Source organism: Entelurus aequoreus, linkage group LG09 (assembly GCF_033978785.1).
Source record: "Entelurus aequoreus isolate RoL-2023_Sb linkage group LG09, RoL_Eaeq_v1.1, whole genome shotgun sequence".
Classification (NCBI taxonomy): domain Eukaryota; kingdom Metazoa; phylum Chordata; class Actinopteri; order Syngnathiformes; family Syngnathidae; genus Entelurus; species Entelurus aequoreus.
In genome coordinates, this window is record NC_084739.1 from 64,553,602 (window position 1) to 64,575,457 (window position 21,856).

At 35.0% G+C, this 21,856-nt stretch overlaps 1 protein-coding gene across 1 annotated transcript; it reads right to left on the reverse strand.

The window, feature by feature from the left end:
• Nucleotides 1-263: 263 nt before the first annotated feature.
• LOC133656927 (uncharacterized) lies at nt 264-20,174 on the reverse strand. The gene is made up of 6 exons (XM_062057790.1): nt 19,574-20,174; nt 14,030-14,127; nt 12,892-13,069; nt 7,839-7,902; nt 5,013-5,112; nt 264-361 (listed from the first exon to the last, which is right to left on the reverse strand). The coding sequence occupies exons 1-6, from the start codon at nt 20,157-20,159 to the stop codon at nt 332-334; spliced, it is 1,056 nt and encodes a 351-aa protein (XP_061913774.1). The 5' UTR covers nt 20,160-20,174; the 3' UTR covers nt 264-331.
• Between the last annotated feature and the right edge of the window lie 1,682 nt (nt 20,175-21,856).

The window sequence follows — 21,856 nt, forward strand, 5'->3', positions numbered from 1 at the left end:
TACAGCAAAAAAACAAAAGTAAATTTTACAGAGAAATTCTGGCAACTGAGCTGCCTTTTTTTATTTTTATTTTTTTTATGCCGCAAAAACAGTCCTACTTTTTTTCCATTTATTTATTTATATTTATTTCCATTTAGTAAAATACACTACATATTGAGGTGAAATTATTACAACTCACCATCTTTTTTTTGACATACTAGTTTTTTTTAAAAAATCTACAAAAAAAAAAAAAAAAAAGCATAAAGAAATGGTGTAATAATAGTATTCACTGTTAGAATCGGCCCTTTGGGGCCAAACATAACTGCGATGTGGCCCTCTGATTAGATCTGCTTCATTTTTGCAGGATCTGCTCCAGAATTCTCTGCAAAAAAACAGAAAACAAAAAAACAAAACAATGAGTGAAGCTCCTAAAAAGAAGTGAAACAACATCAGCCCTGGGGCCACACTTCCATATAATCTCCTACAAGGAGCACATGTGCTGCGTGTGCATCATGGCGGCAAAGCGGTGCAGCTAAAATTGCTTTTCCACTCCATCAGTGTCGGTCCTGCTGCGGCCCGACTCAGGTGTGTAGCAGCAATCATTTCACCTCGCTATCTGACCAAACACAATCTTACCCCGCTGCCCCGAGCAGCTGAAAAAAAGAAGGATACCCAGCACCATCCTCTCAAAGCCCCGCCCACTCCCACATACATGTGTGTGTGTGTGTTGGACAGAAATAACACTCCTCCCTACAAAAAAGCAAACACAACTTTATCTGGGAAGTGCCAATCTCAGCGCAGTCAGAGCCAAGGTAATAACTTCATTTGAGAGGTGCAAAGGTCACACTTCTTACAAAATCCCCCAAAGCCTGAAACCTGCTCACGCTTTCCTGGTAAACTCTCCTAAAGTTGCACAAAACTTTGGGTTTGGAGCCTCTGTCGTGCATGATGTCATTTTTCATTCCCAGAGCTCCGTTGCTGCATGCGTTTTGCTTTTTCTTTGAATTTTTTTTTTACACTTTACGCTAATTGCAATACAGGAAAGCAAAACAAGATCATATACGCGTCGTTACTCAAAGGTTTTACTTTGTTATTTTTTTATTTATTAAAAAAAAAAAATAAACAAATAAAAAAGGTTTTACATTAATTTTGTATTTATTTATTTAAAAAAAAAAGTTTTAAATTTGTAATTGCGGTACAGGAAAGCAAAACAATATAATATACGTGTCGTTACTCAAAGGTTTTACTTTTTAATTATTATTTTTTAAATTTATTTAAAAAAAAGATTAAAAAAATAAAAAAGGTTTTACGTTTTTATTTTTTATTTATCTATTTATTTAAAAAAAAAGTTTTACATTCGTAATTACAATAAAGGAAAGCAAAACAACACAACATACGCGTCACTCAAAGGTTTTCCTTTTTTTTTTAATGTTTTTTTTTTTTCATAAAAAAAAAAAGGTTTTACATTTCTAAGTGCAATACAGGAAAACAAAACAATATAAGGGTTTACTTTATTTATTTAAAAAAAATATATTTTTAGAAATAAATAAAAGGTTTTACATTTGTAAGTGCAATACAGGAAAGAAAAACAATATAACATATGCGTCACTCAAACGTTTTACTTTTTATTTATTGACTTTTTTTTATTAAAAAAAAAAGGATTCACATTTGTAATTGCAATACAGGAAAGCAAAACAATATAACATACGCGTCACTCAAAGGTTTTACTTTTTAATTATAATTTTAAATTTATTTTAAAAAAAATAAAAAAGGTTTTACATTTTTATTTTTTATTTATTTAAAAAAAAAAGGTTTTACATTTGTAATTGCAATACAGGAAAGCAAAACAATATAATATACGCGTCACTCAAAGGTTTTACTTTTAATTAATTGTTTTAATTTATTTAAAAATAAATAAAATAAATAAAAAAGGTTTACTTTTTTTATTTTTTTATTATTTATTTATTAAAAAAAAAGGTTTTACATTTGTAATTGCAATACAGGGAAAGCAAAACAATATACATACGACTCAAAGGTTTTACTTTTTAAAATTTAATTAATTAATTTTTTTAAATAAATAAATACAAGGTTTTACGTTTGTAATTGCAATACCGGAAAGCAAAACAATATACATTTTTTTATGTTTTTAAAAAAATTATTAAAAAAAATAAATAAAAGGTTTTTACATTTGTAATTGCAATACAGGAAAGCAAAACGATATAACATACGCATCACTCAAAGGTTTTACTTCTTTTTTTTCCTTTTTTTATGTTTTCTTTTTTATTTAAAAAAAAAAGGTTTTACATTTGTAAGTGCAATACAGGAAAACAAAACAATAAAAAATACGTGTCACTCAAAGGTTTTACTTTTTACTTCTTTTTTTTAAAATTATTTTTAAAAATAAATAAAATGTTTTACATTTGTAATTGCAATACAGGAAAGCAAAACAATATAACATACGCATCACTCAAAGGTGGCGACTTGTCCAGGGTGTACCCCGCCTTCCGCCCGATTGTAGCTGAGATAGGCTCCAGCACCCCCCGCGACCCCGAAGGGAATAAGCGGTAGAAAATGGATGGATGGATGGATCACTCAAAGGTTTTAATATTTATTTAATTATATATTTTTATTTAAAAATAAATAAATAAAAAGTTTTACATTTGTTATGCAATACAGGAAAGCAAAAAAAATATAACATTACTCAATTGTTTTACCTTTTATTAGTTTTTATTTATTTATTTTTTATATAAAAAAAAAAGGTTTTATATTTGTGCGCTACTGCTAATTAGTCATTAAGAGTGATTTTCTTTGTCATGCCTGCAGTTACCTGCAATGTTAAAATGTCACCTCAAACATTGCATGTACAATTAAAGGTTTAAACACGACTGATACCAGAATATTTATTCAATATACTGAAGTGTGAAACATGAATAACTTCAATCCCATTGTTACTATGATTATAAATTATTATTATTAAAAATTATCATTATTATTATTATTATATTTATTATTATTACTATTATTCTTATTATTATTACAAAGATTTTAACCTGAGTAGGAGTGTGAAGTATAAACGGTCCGTCACAATAAGGTTTAGCTGTCAAACAGCGCCCTCTGCTGGATAACAAAAAAACAACATAAACAGTGTAGTGCCAGTTGAAGTATTGTACTTAAAAAAAACTGCAATTTTAATTATTTCGATGAGAGCTTTTGTAATGACTTTAAACTCAAAAGGATTTGCATATATTTTTTAACTAAAATTTGGTAACTAAAATAAAAAAAACGTCACATTAGGCCCATTTGTTGTAATCAAATTGTAATGACTTCTAAGGTAATTTATCAAATATATTACTTGAGAAAATCAATAAATAATATAAATTATGTGTATATTATTATTGTATACACTATGTATACTATTGAATAGTATTAAAACAATTATAATTAAAAATATACACAATTTATTAAAAATAAATGAACATAGGAGCCTTTAGTATTAGCTGATACCGATATCGATCCGATACGATATCCGCACAAATCATACATACTTGTCTTGTTTTGTAGTGTAGAATGTTGGAAAAGTAATGAACAACGAATGAAAATCCCTAACCTGTTCATTGTTAACCGCCTGGAATGGACTCACGCTGTCTTTAGGTAGAAGTGAGGTGGTAATTGTTTTTTGTGCCACAATAATTCATTAAGTTACGCTCACGACGCAGTAAGATGATTCATGCAGACACATTTGTTACCGGATACTTTCTAATACACTTCTCTGCCTTGTAGACGTCGTACGTGTAAGTATTATGCAACTAGAATTATTTGTTATATATATATATATGTATATATATATATATATATATATATATATATATATATATATATATATATATATATATATATATATATATATATATATATATATATATATATATATATATATACTTTGTTACATATATATATATATACGTATGTATATATACATACGTATATATACATACATATACATACATATATACATACATACATACATATACATACAGTATATACATACATACATATGCATATACGTTTGTATTTACATATATATATGTGTACACGTGTATATACTACATACATACATGTACATGTGTATATACTATATATATATATATATATATATATATATATATATATATATATATATATATATATATATATATATATATATATATACACATACATATACTTGTGTACATATAGTATTAATATAATGGCTATATATAATTAAAAATATATAAAATGTGATATTACAAGTATGTAAAAGTTTGACTCCTACTTTGTTTACTTCAGTGACAACCTCCTTAAAGTTTTGTCATCAATCAGAAATATCCAGCAACTAAAATGTGCCAAACGTTGATAAGTGTGTAGAGGGTGTTTTGCATTTTTCCCATCATGCATTGTAATGGATTTAAATGGGTGTAATTTCGGATTTTTTATAGTACGTGTACGTTTAAAAAAAAAAAAAAAAAAATCCACAAAGTTCAGTGAGCAAGTTGTGTTATGCGTGAACATTTTTTGTGTTGCTTTTTTTTGTGTGTGCCATGACCGGGGAAGGTTATTTGGTTTAAGTATTACAAGTATATGCTGTGCTGTCTACGCTTCGACGCGCAATTCATCCGCCTTCATCCACCCTCAGCAATCATTTTGTCAGATACTCAAATTTAATTTGAAAACCGGCGGATCAGATTTTCTTACTGAACTCGTGACGTCACCGCGGGCCAAACTTGACGACACGTAATTTGGGCACCCCTGGTCTAGCTTGTGCGCTATTGTGTGCTTAGTTGTTGTGTATCTACCTTTTGCAAATGGCTTGACTAACATGCATGAGAAAAAAAACCCGACAACGTACACAAGTAAACACGCAGCAGGACTGCTTGTATCGGAGATTTTAGTTTTTTTGCTGGACAACCTCCCCTAATAATTACACGTCATAATACCTTTTTCTCATTTGTTTCCTTGCTCTATGCTATTTTGCTACATTATTAAAACCTGCGCACCTTCGTGAAGACGTCAGCTCTCAGTCTATTGGCCCGTGACAGCGCTCTCTTTTCCTCCTCCCGCTTTTTCTTCTCCACCTCCGGCAGCGTGTCGTACTTCCTGCAAGCAAGCCCAGACGCAGACATCCACAAAAGGGCAGATTATAACGGCGCCGTGAGTCAGATAACGTCACGTTTGACAAACTCGCAAGGCGGGCTCGCCATCTTTCCATCTGGGGCCACGTCGTAGATAAGCCACATAAAAGTGGGCGATAAGGCCAGAGCTGCATCTTCTGGGCGATACTGGAGAGGTGTGGTGCTGATGCTGAGGCGACGATACAGGAGCTGGCCCCCCGTACACAATACACACACTTGATATGTTTACATGCGCTAAAAAAACATACTTTTTGAACTTAAAAAAATGGTATTTTGAATTACCAGGATGGTGGAATGTGTTGAAGGTAGAATGGTATGAATAGGTTGAAAAATGTGGAAATAGTGAAAGATGAAAAATGTCCCATTCATTTCAATGGGAAATTCATGGAAATTTGGAACATTTCGGGAAAAGCGGGAATTTTTTTGGAAAATGTTAAAAAAAATTATATGTTCTGAATGAGTTGAAATGGTTGGTGTTGGCATTTTTCAAATCGGTCGAGAAATGTTGAAGTAGTAACATTTTTAATTGAGAAATGGTATTATGGAATTCCTGGAATTTCGGGAAAACCGAGAATTTTACCAATTCGAAAAACAACTTTGTTTTTTGTCCTGATTAAGAGGAATGTTTTGACGGTAGAACGGTTGAAGTGGGTTGAAAAATGTGGAAGGAGTAGTCGCCAGAAAAAAGGGTGGAAATAGGGCTTTGGAAAACCAGGAATTCTGGAAAATCCGGGAATTTTTTTGGAACTTAAAAAAGGGTAGTTTGACTTACCAGGATGGTAGAATGTGTTGAAGATAGAATGGTATGAATAGGTTGAAAAATGTGGAAATGGTGAAAGTTTGAAAAATGTCCCGTTCATTTCAACGGGAAATTCATGGAAATTTGGAAAATTTCGGGAAAAGCGGGAATTTTTTTGACAATGTTAAAAAAATGTGTATGTTCTGAATGAGTTGAAATGGCTGGTGTTGGAATATTTCAAATCGGTCGAGAAATGTTGAAGTAGTAACATTTTTAATAGAGAAACGGTATTATGGAATTCCTGGAATTTCGGGAAAACCGAGAATTTTACCAGTTCGAAAAACAACTTTGTTTTTTTTCCTGATTAAGAGGAATGTTTTGACGGTGGAACGGTTGAAGTGGGTTGAAAAATGTGGAAGGAGTAGTCGCCAGAAAAAAGGGTGGAAATAGGGCTTTGGAAAACCAGGAATTCTGGAAAATCCGGGAATTTTTTTGGAACTTAAAAAAGGGTAGTTTGACTTACCAGGATGGTAGAATGTGTTGAAGATAGAATGGTATGAATAGGTTGAAAAATGTGGAAATGGTGAAAGTTTGAAAAATGTCCCGTTCATTTCAACGGGAAATTCATGGAAATTTGGAAAATTTCGGGAAAAGCGGGAATTTTTTTGACAATGTTAAAAAAATGTGTATGTTCTGAATGAGTTGAAATGGCTGGTGTTGGAATATTTCAAATCGGTCGAGAAATGTTGAAGTAGTAACATTTTTAATAGAGAAACGGTATTATGGAATTCCTGGAATTTCGGGAAAACCGAGAATTTTACCAGTTCGAAAAACAACTTTGTTTTTTTTCCTGATTAAGAGGAATGTTTTGACGGTGGAACGGTTGAAGTGGGTTGAAAAATGTGGAAGGAGTAGTCGCCAGAAAAAAGGGTGGAAATAGGGCTTTGGAAAACCAGGAATTCTGGAAAATCCGGGAATTTTTTTGGAACTTAAAAAAGGGTAGTTTGACTTACCAGGATGGTAGAATGTGTTGAAGATAGAATGGTATGAATAGGCTGAAAAATGTGGAAATGGTGAAAGTTTGAAAAATGTCCCATTCATTTCAATGGGAAATTCATGGAAATTTAGACAATTTCGGGAAAAGTGGGAATTTTTTTGAAAATGTTGAAAAAAATGTGTATGTTCTGAATGAGTTGAAATGGTTGGTGTTGGAATTTTTCAAATCGGTCGCGAAATGTTGAAGTAGTAACATTTTTAATTGAGAAATGGTATTATGGAATTCCTGGAATTTCGGAAATTTTACCAGTTCGAAAAACAACTTTATTTTTTGTCCTGATTAAGAGGAATGTTTTGACGGTGGAGCGGTTGAAGTGGGTTGAAAAATGTGAAAGGAGTAGTCGCCAGAAAAAAGGGTGGAAATAGGGCTTTGGAAAACCAGGAATTCTGGAAAATCCGGGTATTTTTTTGGAACTTAGAAGAAGGGTAGTTTGAATTACCAGGATGGTGGAATGTGTTGAAGGTAGAAAGGTATGAATAGGTTGAAAAATGTGGAAATGGTGAAAGTTTGAAAAATGCCCCATTTTGCAACCTTTTCTTTGAACTGTTTGTAATCAAAGGCGATGGCTGTTTACGACCCCCGCCCCTTTAGAAACAGCTGTTGCCATGTAATCAGGGAAAGTCCAAATAAAAGAAGAGGCGTACAATCTTTCGTCAGGGCGTGTTGGGAGACTGTCCAAGAGTACAGCCCAGACGTTTCTCCTCAATTGAGCCAAATTTAATTCTGTCTCTGTTTAATTCCTTGCTTCATGTCTTGTTTAATAGATGTCATCAGTGTTTGAACCTGACACTACGCTTGTCTGACTTTTACAAAATTTTGAATAAAAAATAAAGGTTTTCATGATGGCGACAGGTTCCGCTGTGAAAGTGATGACGTTTTGGGGTGTGGCACTCACCGTCTGGAGCGTCGCTGCATCTCCCTGCCCGATATAGATCTCTCCCTCGGCTTGAAAAGGTTATCTAGGACGCACACATACATGAATTTCAAATAGGAATTAGTATGGTAATGACTATAGAACTTGCAAATGAAGACTGCAGGCTTTTATTTTGAAACTGATTACATCCCGCTTATTGGCAGGAGGACATATAGTGTTATAGCTCAGTGGGAGAGAGCAGTGTTTTTACAACCTTTTTTCAACCAAGGCACATTTTTTCATTGAAAAGAATCCCACACCACCAGCAGAAAACATTAAAAAAAATGAAACTCAGCAGTCGACATTGACAGTAAAAAGTTGTTCTCGCAATTGTTGCATATAAATTCAAACCATAACCAAGCATGCATCAATATAGCCTGTCTTTTAAATCAATATAAAACTTTACCGTTATCAAAATAGTCCATAATAGAAATATATATGTTTTATTATATTTTATTTATCTTAATAAAGTTCATGTCATGTACGGATGTACTTTGTGGACGCCGTCTGCTGCTCCTACACGCTGTAAGTCTTTGCTGTCGTCCAGCATTCTGTTTTTGCTCAAATACTTTTAAAGCTCAAAATTTAAAATCGAAAAAAAACAAAGTTGCCATAATAAAAAAAATAATTACAAAACAGGTCCATAATAAAACTATTGACATATTCATACATTTAAGATAATATAATAAAATTAAGTTACACAATTTATTTTATTTTTCTGAATTTGTTTATTCAATTCATTCACTCGCTTTCAAATACATTTTCACAAAATATTATCAATAATAGACCTTTTAATTTTGCAAAATATTTCAAAAGAAATACATATATTTATATTTTATGAAGTTGTATTATTTAAAAAATTAAATAAGAATTGAAACAATTAATAGCATTATTGTTATGAATTTCAGTACATTCCAATGTTTTCTGCTTGCTTTCAAATACCTTTAAAATTTAATTATTCAAACTTTTTTTTTTTAAATCAATACAAAACTTTACCAATACTAAGGTAGTCCAAAATACATGTTTTTTTTAAATTTAATTTATCTTAATAAAATGCATGTCATGTACGGATGCACTTTGTGGACGCCATCTGCTGCTCCCACACGCTGTAAGTCTTCGCTGTCGTCCAGCATTCTGTTTTTGCTCAAATACTTTTAAAGCAAATTCAATTTTATAACATTTTTAAATCGACAAAAAACTGTAATATTACAAAAGTTTCCATAATAAAAAGTAAATTACAAAAAAGGTCCATAATAAAACTATTGACATATTCATACGTTTAAGATAATATAATAAAATTAAGTTACACAATTCATTTTATTTTTCTGAATGTTGTGTATTCAATTTATTCACTCGCTTTCAAATACATTTTCAATAATAGACCTTTTAATATTGCAAAATATTTCAAAATAAATACATATATTTATATTTTATGAAGTTGTATGTTCTGCTTGCTTTCAAATACCTTTAAAATGTAATTATTAAAATATATATATATTTTTAAATGAATATAAAACTTTACAGTGACCAAAATAGTCCATAATAGAAATATATATGTTTTTCTAAATTTAATTTATCTTAATAAAATGAATGTCATGTACGGATGTACTTTGTGGACGCCGTCTGCTGCTCCCACACTCTGTAAGTCTTTGCTGTCGTCCAGCATTCTGTTTTTGTTTACGTAGCAGCCAGTTCAGTTTTAGTTTAGTTTTGCTTAGCCTTCCCTAAGCTTCAGTGCCTTTTCTTAGCGGCACTCGCCCTTTGTTTATTTTTGGTTTAAGCATTAGACACCTTTTTACATGCACGCTGTGTAATTCCTTGAGAGCAATGCATACAAATGGTTAAAAAAAAAAAGTCTGCAATAATAATAAAAAGCATATAGTAATTATTATGACCATCCATATGCAAAACGCTTTCCTTAATGAGATTTCCCGCCCAGAAGCCAGGTGTCCAACACTGTGGAACCATCCATAAAAATATGATTTAAAAAATATCTGTGATAAAAGTGTGATTGGGATTTAATCAGAAAGCATGAGGAGAATTTGTAATGAGACAGAAAAGTGTGTGTGTTCTTGTATTTCTACCCTTCTTGAGACAGAAAGGTAATGTCCATATGAGGACCGGTGAACAAGTGATGACATAAATCATGGTCCCAATACGGAAAACCGTTGCATCTAATAGAGAATGTCTCATTTGCACCCCTAGTGGTGAAATCTATCAAAATTAGGGTGGTCCCAATAAGGAGGGGTTTTTCAAATTGACTGTGTGTCGGTTTTAAAAGTGCGCCCCCTCTGGTCAACATATGAAATAACAAGTGTGTGTAAGGAATTTAGATGCGACCCCTTAGGCCAAAATTAATAATGATAATAAAAAAATGTATATAGAGACATACTGTAATAACGAAGTTAATAACGAAGATTAAAAAACAATTACAAACAAAAAATTCAAAAAATTAAATTAAATTAACTAAAAGCTTGCCTTTTTTATATTCGCATAGTATGTATATAGTATTAATGTTCTAAATACAAATATTTATACATCTAGAAAGAGTGGTCCTAAAGAGGTAGGCATGTTTCCGAGGTCTCAAGAAGGTAACAAATACAAGAAAGTGTGTGTGTGTGTGCGTGTGTGTGCGTGTGTAGGCTGAGTTGACAGCTGCAGTGATGCATTCAGGAACAGTGTGTAACAACAATTATTGAACAATTCGTTAAACGATTTATAATTGCATGCTGTGACAACATCGCTAGAGCTTTTTCCTTATCATTTGATTACCTTAACGATCTCCACATCAGACACATTTTCTTAAATGGTAATTATTTTCACACATTTTAGTGCAGCAAAATATATCACACTGATACATAAATACAACATATACAAATCAGATGTTGCAATTTCTTAAGCGCTAATTATTACAAACACAATTACAAGGATTTTTTAAATCAAATTAAAATGTAATGTATTGATATAATAATATAGAATTTGTGATTTTTTTTAATGCTTCAATTTAATTCAATTTAGTTTAGTTTTTTACTTTCCTGTAAAACAATTGTCTTTAATGTGTTTGATTATGAATAATAAAACATTTAATTTTCAGATACAGAATGAAGCATATATTTTTTAAGTTTAAGAAGAAAATCACGTGACAAAATGTATTTTATTTTTCTAAATGTGTGTATTCAATTTATTCACTAGCTTTGAAATACATTTTAACAAAAATATTATCAATAATAGACCTTTTAATATTTCAAAATATTTCAAAAGAAATACACATAATGTTTGATAACATTTTGATTTTTTTAAACATTAAATAATTGAAACAATTAAAGGCATTATTGTTATATTTATGTACATTGGCATTTTTACTGCTTGATTTCAAATACTTTTAAAGCAAATTAAATTAAAATTTTTTTAAATCAACAAAAAACTGTAATATTTCAAAAGTTTCCATAATAAAAAATTAATTACAAAAAAGTCCATAGTAATACTAATGATATATTCATACATTTAAGATAATATAATAAAATTAAGTTACACAATTTATTTTATTTTTCTGAATTTGTGTATTCAATTCATTCACTCGCTTTCAAATACATTTTCACAAAATATTATCAATACTAGACCTTTTAATATTACAAAATATTTCAAAAGAAATACATGTATTTATATTTTATGAAGTTGTATTATTTAAAAAATTAAATAATAATTGAAACAATTAAAAACATTATTGTTATGAATTTCAGTACATTCCAATGTTTTCTGCTTGCTTTCAAATACCTTTAAAATGTAATTATTTAAACAAATATTTTAAAACAATATAAAACTTTACCGTTACCAAAATAGTCCATAATAGAAATACATATGTTTTTTTTTAAATTGAATTTATCTTAATAAAATTAAGTTAGGAACTTTACAAAATATTAATAATAAATATTTAAATATTACAGTATAAATATTTATTTGGAAATATTTCTACTTACAATTGTTTAACTTTTTATTAAATTAATTATTAAGTTATAATCTAAAAAAAAATAATGACATTGTTCTATGTTTGCAAGTGTATTTAGCATTTTTCTTTTTACATTAGTATAAACAATTTAATCTAACAAACTATTACAAAAAAATACACATTTAAATTACATTCAAGCCTATTTTAAACATTAAATAATAATTGCAACAATTCAAACATTATTATTATGAATTTCTGTACATTCAAATGTTTTCTGCTTGCTTTCATAAACTTTTAAAATGTAATTTAATATTTTGTTTATTTATTTTAAATCAATAAAAAACTTTACCATTACAAAATATTCCATTTAAAAAAAATCCATTACCAAAACAGTCCATAACAGAATATGTATTGATATATTTCTAAATTTAATTTAAATTTAATTTTTTATTATTTATTATCATTATTTATAATTTAATAAAAATAAAATCAAGTTACACACTTTATTTTATCTTGTGTTTTGTTTACTTGCTTTCAAAGACACTTTACAAACTATTAACAATAAACATTTAAATATTTCCAAATAAATTTATACTTAGTGGTTTAACTATTTATTAAAACGAGTTAAGTTATAATTGAAATAAATTCTACTTGCTTTCGAATACTTTTTACATTTGTATAAACAATTAAATAAAATTAAATATTACAAATAATTATACATATACAGTATATTATAATTTTTTAAATTATCTTTATAAAAATATAAAACCAGGTGTTAAAATTTAAAAAATAATAAAACAAGTGTTAAATTGATTTTTGCAAGGGCAGACTTTTTATGCAGTTTTTATTTTGACGCATTTATTGACCTGCACTCCACTTTTGTGTTGGAAGGCCTGCAGTACTCAAGATCCGCCAGCAGAGAGCGAAGCTGGACAAGTGCCAGTCAAATGGACCTTTTACATTTAAACCAGCAGAATCCATCAAGTTCAAATGAACAAGCCCACATATCTAATAACAATAACAGTGATATTTTTTATAGTGTTATTTCCCCAGAGGTCACTAGAATGCGTGAAAAAAAGGACTTCTTACCGCAGAGTGGATCCGGCGTGGTGCAGTTCCCCCTGCCTGCCTGCAGACCTTGCAGCAGGTCCTGCTTGGACCCCTGCAGGGCTCTCCTCCTCCTCCTCCTCCTCGCCCTGCGCTCCATCCTCCTCACCCGACCCCGGGATCGACTGATGAAGTCTGGCCGGAAGAGCTCCAGGGCCTCCTGGGACGGGAGAGGAGAACACCGGTAAATTGGTGGGAAGAAGTTCAGCACTCTGATACTAATCCTGCAGGAAGAATCTCGCTGGGAATGTAATCTATTCCTTAACCTTGAGGAATCCTCTCGTACCAGCGAGGTGGTGTAACGTTATACGCTACAAAGGGAAGGGCGGGAAGAAAAGCTCGCCGGACTGCGACCTAAATCCGCAGAAAAGTGTCGGGTAAGATGTCCAGCTCACACAAAACGCGGTTTAAAAGGGCTTTTTTTGTAAAACCGTTTTCTGTGTTTGTAGCTTTAATGCTAATGCGCTGTTTGTCAACAATGTGTAGCGAAGCCTGCTTTTTACAGTTATATGCGGGGCGGGCTGTTCTAACCAGTGCATCATTAAAAACCCCAGAACTGATGCAAAATGATAGAAATGATAATAATAATAGTAGTGATAATAATACTGTTAGTTTCAAACACTGATGACATCTATTAAACAAGACAAGAGGCAAAGAATTAAACAAAGACAGAATTCAAATTGGACTCAATATTGAGGAGAGTCGTCTGTACACTGTACCCTTGTACAGTATCTCAGCACGCTCTGCCAAAAGATTGCACGCGGAGAGATGGCAGGATCTGCCCAATTTCCAGACAAACTCTTTTTGAACAATATTTTTGAAGTATTTTACGAACTCTTTTTGAACTATTTTATGGACCTCTTTTTGAATTATTTCACAAACTCTTTTTGAGCTGACCTTTTCTGTGAATTGTTTACGAACTTTTCTGTGAACTTTTTGCGACCTTTGTCCTTCGGAAACCACACGGCCTCCGCTGTTTCCAAAGGACAAAGGTCGCGAAAAGTTCACAGAAAAGGTTACACACAGTTTGAACAGTAACACTCTGTTTGAATATTTAATCAAGTTTGAGAACCACCGGTTTAGGATCTAGGATTTGTTATTGTGCGAAACACGGTCCTACTTTGAGACTGAGGGACTGGAGTACGTCTTCCGCAGGGTTCGGCGTCAGGCGTGTCGGGCATTCTTGGGGTTCCTCCGTCCGATCCTGACCCGCGGTTGCTGAACAGAACAAACAAAGCAACATGAATAAATAAAAACAGGAGTCAATGAGAGGGAACACCATTTAGAGCGCTGATGGCGGGGGCATTAAAGACCCCAATCCGGTGGATGGAGTCACAGTAAATACTTTCACGACGCCACAGAGTTCCATCAGCGCTTTATGACGTGTAAAGAGGAGAAGAAGAAGACACCTGAAAATGACCGCAAGCAGCAGAAGCACATAAAGTGAAAAAAAGCCCGAGGCAACGTGAATGTGGCCTGTGAATAATGTAGAAGATGACCCCGGTCCACCTTTTACAGAACGCGCATCTCAGGACCACGTAAACCGAGGATGGTCGCCTTGACAAAAAGCCTTGGACGATTCCCCCGGGAAACGAGGCGAGGCCGCTAAAACGGCACGTTTCCAGAGACAATTTGCCAGAGATGAATTAGTAAAGCGCCACTTTTTGCAGACGTCGCAGGCAGTGTGGGGACCCGGCCTTGTGGACCTATAAATAATGGCGCAGTCCATTAACCGTACCGGGGCGCCATGGCAACCTACCGGAGCATCTTCCCGTAAGAGCACAGTTGTTTTGTCGTGAAAAGAAATGGTATCGTGACCGAAATAACTAGCGTTTGTGCTTTAGCACACAAAAATGACACACATGCACGTGTAAAAAAGAAGTGAGCCATCAACCTTAATCGGTCAGGCTCTGTCGGTCTTAAACCCTAAGATGCAGAGATGGCAGGTGTGGCGCAGGAAAACATGACTTTAATGTCAAAAAAGGAAATAGTGCCACTGGTAAGTGCACATGCAGGAAACACAGAAAACAGGAAACAATCATCGAGCCCTGACTGAAGGGCGAGGCAGGCATAAATTGCAGTTAAACATGACTTTAACATCAAAAAAGGAAACAGTGCCACTGGCAACAGGAAACACAGGAAACAGGAAACAATCATCGAGCCCTGACCAGAGGGTAAGGCAAGCATAAATTGCAGTTAAACATGACTTTAATGTCAAAAAAGGAAATAGTGCTACAGGAAACAGGCAACAGGAAACAGGAAACAATCATCAAGCCCTGATTGGAGGGCGAGGCAGGCATAAATTGCAGTTAAACATGACTTTAACATCAAAAAAGGAAACAGTGCCACTGGAAACAGGAAACACAAGAAACAGGAAACAATCATCGAGCCCTGACCAGAGGGTAAGGCAAGCATAAATTGCAGTTAAACATGACTTTAATGTCAAAAAAGGAAATAGTGCTACAGGAAACAGGAAACACAAGAAACAGGAATCAATCATCGAGCCCTGACCAGAGGGTAAGGCAGGCATACATTGCAGTTAAACATGACTTTAATGTCAAAAAAGGGAATAGTGCTACAGGAAACAGGCAACAGGAAACAGGAAACAATCATCAAGCCCTGATTGGAGGGCGAGGCAGGCATAAATTGCAGTTAAACATGACTTCAACATCAAAAAAGGAAACAGTGCCACTGGAAACAGGAAACACAAGAAACAGGAAACAATCATCGAGCCCTGGCCAGAGGGTAAGGCAGGCATACATTGCAGTTAAACATGACTTTAATGTCAAAAAAGGAAATAGTGCTACAGGAAACAGGCAACAGGAAACAGGAAACAATCATCAAGCCCTGATTGGAGGCCGAGGCAGGCATAAATTGCAGTTAAACATGACTTCAACATCAAAAAAGGAAACAGTGCCACTGGTAACAGGAAACACAGGAAACAGGAAACAATCATTGAGCCCTGACCAGAGGGTAAGGCAAGCATAAATTGCAGTTAAACATGACTTTAATGTCAAAAAAGGAAATAGTGCTACAGGAAACAGGCAACAGGAAACAGGAAACAATCATCAAGCCCTGATTGGAGGGCGAGGCAGGCATAAATTGCAGTTAAACATGACTTTAACATCAAAAAAGGAAACAGTGCCACTGGCAACAGGAAACACAGGAAACAGGAAACAATCATCGAGCCCTGACCAGAGGGTAAGGCAGGCATACATTGCAGTTAAACATGACTTTAATGTCAAAAAAGGAAATAGTGCTACAGGAAACAGGCAACAGGAAACAGGAAACAATCATCAAGCCCTGATTGGAGGCCGAGGCAGGCATAAATTGCAGTTAAACATGACTTCAACATCAAAAAAGGAAACAGTGCCACTGGTAACAGGAAACACAGGAAACAGGAAACAATCATTGAGCCCTGACCAGAGGGTAAGGCAAGCATAAATTGCAGTTAAACATGACTTTAATGTCAAAAAAGGAAATAGTGCTACAGGAAACAGGAAACAATCATCAAGCCCTGACCGGAGGGCAAGGCAGGCATAAATTGCAGTTAAACATGACTTTTACATCAAAAAAAGAAAATAGTGCCACTGGTAACAGGAAACACAGGAAACAGGAAACAATCATCGAGCCCTGACTGGGGGGAGAGGCAGGCATAAATTGCAGTTAAACATGACTTTAATGTCAAAAAAGGAAATAGTTAAAGTTAAAGTTAAAGTACCATTGATTGTCACACACACACTAGGCGTGGCGAAATTATTCTCTGCATTTGACCCATCACCCTTGATCACCCTCTGGGAGGTGAGGGGGGCAGTGGGCAGCAGCGGTGGTGATTCAACCCCCAATTCCAACCCTTGATGCTGAGTGCCGAGCAGGGAGGTAATGGCTCCCATTTTTATAGTCTTTGGTATGACTCGGCCGGGGTTTGAAATCACAACCTACCAATCTTGCCACAGGAAACAGGCAACAGGAAACAGGAAACAATCATCGAGCCATGACTGGAGGACGAGACAGGCATACATTGCAGTTAAACATGAGTTTAACGTCAAAAAATTAAATAGTGCAACAGGAAACAGAAAGAAAATCCATGAGCCCTGACTGGAGGGTGAGGAAGGCATACATTGCAGTTAAACATGACTTTAATGTCAAAAAAGGAAATAGTGACACTGGTAACAGGAAACAGGAAACAGGAAACAGGAAGCAATCATCGAGCCCTGACTGGAGGGCGAGGCAGGCATAAATTGCAGTTAAACATGACTTTAATGTCAAAAAAGGAAATATTGCCACTGGTAACAGAAAACAGGAAACAGGAAACAATCATTGAGCCCTGACTAAAGGGTAGGCAAAAATTGCAGTTAAACATGACTTTAATGTCAAAAAAGGAAATAGTGCCACAGGAAACAGGCAACAAGAAACAGGAAACAATCATCGAGCCCTGACTGGAGGGCGAGGCAGGCATAAATTGCAGTTAAACATGACTTTAACGTCAACAAATGAAATAGTGCTACAGGAAACAGGAAACAATCATCGAGCCCTGACTGGAGGGTGAGGAAGGCCTAAATTGCAGTTAAACATGACTTTAACGTCAAAAAAGGAAATAGTGCTACAGGTAACAGGAAACAGGAAACAATCATCGAGCCCTGACTGGGGGGCGAGGCAGGCATAAATAAACAGAACCAATTATCAATCAATCAATCAATCAATGTTTATTTATATAGCCCTAAATCACAAGTGTCTCAAAGGGCTGTACAAGCCACAACGACATCCTCGGTACAGAGCCCACATACGGGCAAGGAAAACTCACCCCAGTGGGACGTCAATGTGAATGACTATGAGAAACCTTGGAGAGGACCGCATATGTGGGTAACCCCCCCCCCCCCCCCTCTAGGGGAGACCGAAAGCAATGGATGTCGAGTGGGTCTAACATAATATTGTGAAAGTCCAACACATCAGCGAGAGTCCAGTCCATAGTGGGGCAAGCAGGAACCATCCCGAGTGGAGACGGGTCAGCAGCGTAGAGATGTCCCCATCTGATGAACAGGCTAGCGGTCCACCCCGGGTTTGGAGCAGAGTAGAAAAGAAAAGAAAAGAAACGGCAGATCAACTGGTCTAAAAAGGGAGTCTATTTAAAGGCTAGAGTATACAAATTAGTTTTAAGATGAGACTTAAATGCTTCTACTGAGGTAGAAGCTGGTATGTTGAGGTATTACCGTTTATTATTTGGTATATAATATATAATACAACCTTTTTTAAACAGGTTACATTTTAAAAAGCTCCTCTTGGCATTATGAACCACTACATAGTAACGGCATGTGCTTACTATGTAGCTGATTTATTTAATCTGATCATCATTTGGATTAGAATGTTCCTGTGTACATGGACCCTGAAAAAAATGGTCTGATTATGACATGCATTTTCATGCATCACACCTTAAATCGGAATACTTTACTTTGACATGCGCAGAACTTAACATAAACGGAAAGGTGTGTTATTGTTTGTGCTATGGCGCCATCTTTTGGACAGGTTTCGTTCACTGCAGGTGCTGAAGAAGCAGTCGACTTCCACTGTAAACAAACATGGCTTTGTGCATTTCTGCTTGTCCGACGTTATTTATTTATTATGTTTGCCTTCTGTTCACTACTTTTGTTTTACCGCTCTTTTTGAATTGTAGCTATTCTGTGCCATTTATGTTGCAATATGCATAAGTTGCCGCACGCCTTCATGTTACGACGTGTATGTGTTTGAGGCTAGCAGTTAGCACTTGGAGTAGCTGTAATGTCGTGAATAAAACAGATCGATCGAATTAAGTTTTGACCCGAACGTGTGCAATCGGGTGAGAATATTCCAAATGGCGTGTTTACATGAAGCATTTTTATTCCGATTAGGCTTTTAATCCGATTAAATGCGTCCATGTGCACATAGCTACTGTTGCGTTCCCCAGGAGATGGTCGGAGACATTTCCGCTTGCTTACAGGAAGTTGCTCTTTGTGTTGCTCTTTGGTTGTGCTGTAATTTTTATAGTATATTTAACTCTTAGCCGTCCAGAGCGCGCGGGCCAAAATTACACTTAACTATGAAGGTAAGTAGAGGGTTACAAAATATGGGCCTGTTTGAGAGCCCTTATACTGCATTGTCCAAAATGTATACACATAAGGGTTGGGTTTTTTACATTTTATAAAAAGTACAAAAAATGAAATAAAAAACCTTAAAAATATTTTAGCTTTTTTTCTGTTCATATTGTGCCTATTTTTCCTATTTTTGTACACTTTGGACACCCCTGATTTACAGTAATCGAAACAGCTTACAAGGTTGGAAGCCGGGGCGGAATAAATGAATGCGCCTTCTTTTTGTGTTTGTGCACCGTTTGAAAGACGATGCCTGTGCAGCGCGATGAATTCGGTGAATGTTTGAGAGAGGGAGAGAGGGCTAGAGGAATAAATCAAAAAGGTGAAAAGCAGAATGCGTGCGGGGCGGAGGAGGGAAACAAAAAATGTCCAACTCTTTTAAGGCCACCTTGGCAGCCGCGCTCAGACATTCATTCCCGGCGACACCTCGGAAATGTGATCTTATCTACAATAGCTGGGGTAAACAGGCGAATGTACAGATCAATTGTTGTACGTACTTCCTGCTTTTCACTTGTGGGGCGAGAAGAGGGAATTCATACCTGGGTCAGGACTGAAAGATGCCTCATCTGCATTCAGACCATGATTATACATGGGGCTCGGCCTCCGAAATGCCAATAATTTCACAGTCGCGGCCCCTCTGTGTACAGCACCAGCCCACGTTGTTTGCGGAACCCTTGGCCCTGATAGCTTTGAGGGAAGGTCTCCGCGTTGGGTGATATCCAATACGGCCGCTTTGGGTTTCCAGGAAGTTTGTCTTGCTTGGTTTAATGAGGATGGCTTGGTGGAGGATGCGCAAAGTCGGACAAACAAGGTCGACCTGTGCTGCTCATCCCTTCCTCCCACCAGGGACAACAAAAATAGTCGGTCCAAAAACACAACAGAGCTGATGCATCTCGGCGGAATCTCTCGGCGGATGTAGGTACGGTAGGAAGAAGGTGGCGGAGACTCTGGAATGATTGAGACGTCTATCACGCCGTGAGTCCTGCCCTTCTCCCCGGAGACGGGTGTGCATTGTGCAGGTTGAAGCTCCCCGTTCCCCGGACCGCTCAGCGCCAATCCATCAGCCGGTGACTGGGCTTGTCTGCGCTCGTTAGGCCTCATGATTGCAGGGTTCTGTTGGCACATGTACTGTGGAGCCGTTGAGACACTCATGCTGAGTGATTACTGTATCCTGCTGGACTGGACCCCAACCACCACAGGACCTTGTAAGCAAATACTCTGGGAATGACCTCTCATTTGGAGACTTTTCCTATGGAGAATATACATAGAATTAGGCAGTGGTCATCATAAAACTTGGCAAACCTCAATTAAAATGCAAACATTTCAGTTTGACACAAAAGTGGACTGACCTCACATAGGGAGGGTCGTATTGGGGATTGAAGTTACGCACAAAGGCGAGCTCTTCACTAATGGGGCGGACTTTGCCATGAAGCCTTTTTTTCTTGGTTGTGTGAAAGTCACGGAACATGGAGTTTTACCAACACTTGTGAATGTCATTGAAATCTGTGAAAAAGATAACACTAAAAAGCTGTATTCATCCAGGTAACGTAGAGTGTGTATGCACACTACAACAGCTTCTTCTTCCTGGCTGGACGTGAATAATACTGTGTAGATCAGGGGTCACCAACGCGGTGCCCGCGGGCACCAGGTAGCCCGTACGGACCAGATGAGTAGCCCGCTGGCCTGTTCTAAAAATAGCAGCACTTACCAGTGAGCTGCCTCTATTTTTTAAATTTTATGTATTTACTAGCAAGCTGGTCTCGCTTTGCCCGACATTTTTAATTCTAAGAGAGACAAAACTCAAATAGAATTTGAAAATCTAAGAAAATATTTTAAAGACTTGGTCTTCACTTGTTTAAATAAATTCATTAATGTTTTACTTTGCTTCTTATAACTTTCAGAAAGACAATTTTAGAGAAAAAATACAACCTTAAAAATGATTTTAGGATTTTTAAAAACATATACCTTTTTACCTTTTAAATTCCTTCCTCTTCTTTCCTGACAATTTAAATCAATGTTCAAGTAAATTTATTGTTTTTATTGTAAAGAATAATAAATACATTTTAATTTAATTCTTCATTTTAGCTTCTGTTTTTTCGACGAAGAATATTTGTGAAATATTTCTTCAAACTTATTATGATTCAAATTCAAAACAATTATTCTGGCAAATCTAGAACATTTGTAGAATCAAATTTAAATCTAATTTCAAAGTCTTTTGAATTTCTTTTAAAATTTTTGTTCTGGAAAATCTAGAAGAAATAATGATTTGTCTTTGTTAGAAATATAGCTTGGTCCAATTTGTTATATATTCTAACAAAGTGTAGATTGGATTTTAACCTTTTTAAAACATGTCATCAAAATTCTAAAATTAATCTTAATCAGGAAAAATTACTAATGATGTTCCATAAATTATTTTTTTATTTTTTCAAAAAAGATTCGAATTAGCTAGTTTTTCTCTTCTTTTTTTCAGTTGAATTTTGAATTTTAAAGAGTCAAAATTGAAGATAAACTATGTTTCAAAATTAATTGTCATTTTTTTCGTGTTTTCTCCTCTTTTAAACCGATTAATTAAGTGTAAATATCATTAATTATTAATAATAACATAGAGTTAAAGGTAAATTGAGCAAATTGGCTATTTCTGGCAATTTATTTAAGTGTGTATCAAACTGGTAGCCCTTCGCATTAATCAGTACCCAAGAAGTAGCTCTTGGTTTCAAAAAGGTTGGTGACCCCTGGTGTAGATGAAACTTTGTTTCTGTTACGTCAGGCACAAGTTGAAACCCGGGATGTCCGTGAAAAAGATTACACTTAAAATGAGAAAA

Bases quoted from the DNA above. Each gene is read 5' to 3' on its own strand.
- LOC133656927 (XM_062057790.1), bottom strand. From the start codon at position 20,159: ATGTGCCAACAGAACCCTGCAATCATGAGGCCTAACGAGCGCAGACAA. The intron at 14,128-19,573 runs GTATGAATTCCC...TGTTCTGTTCAG, and splicing joins ATCTTTCAGTCCTGACCCAG to CAACCGCGGGTCAGGATCGG. The intron at 362-5,012 runs GTGCGCAGGTTT...GTTTTTTTGCAG, and splicing joins GAGCTGACGTCTTCACGAAG to AGAATTCTGGAGCAGATCCT.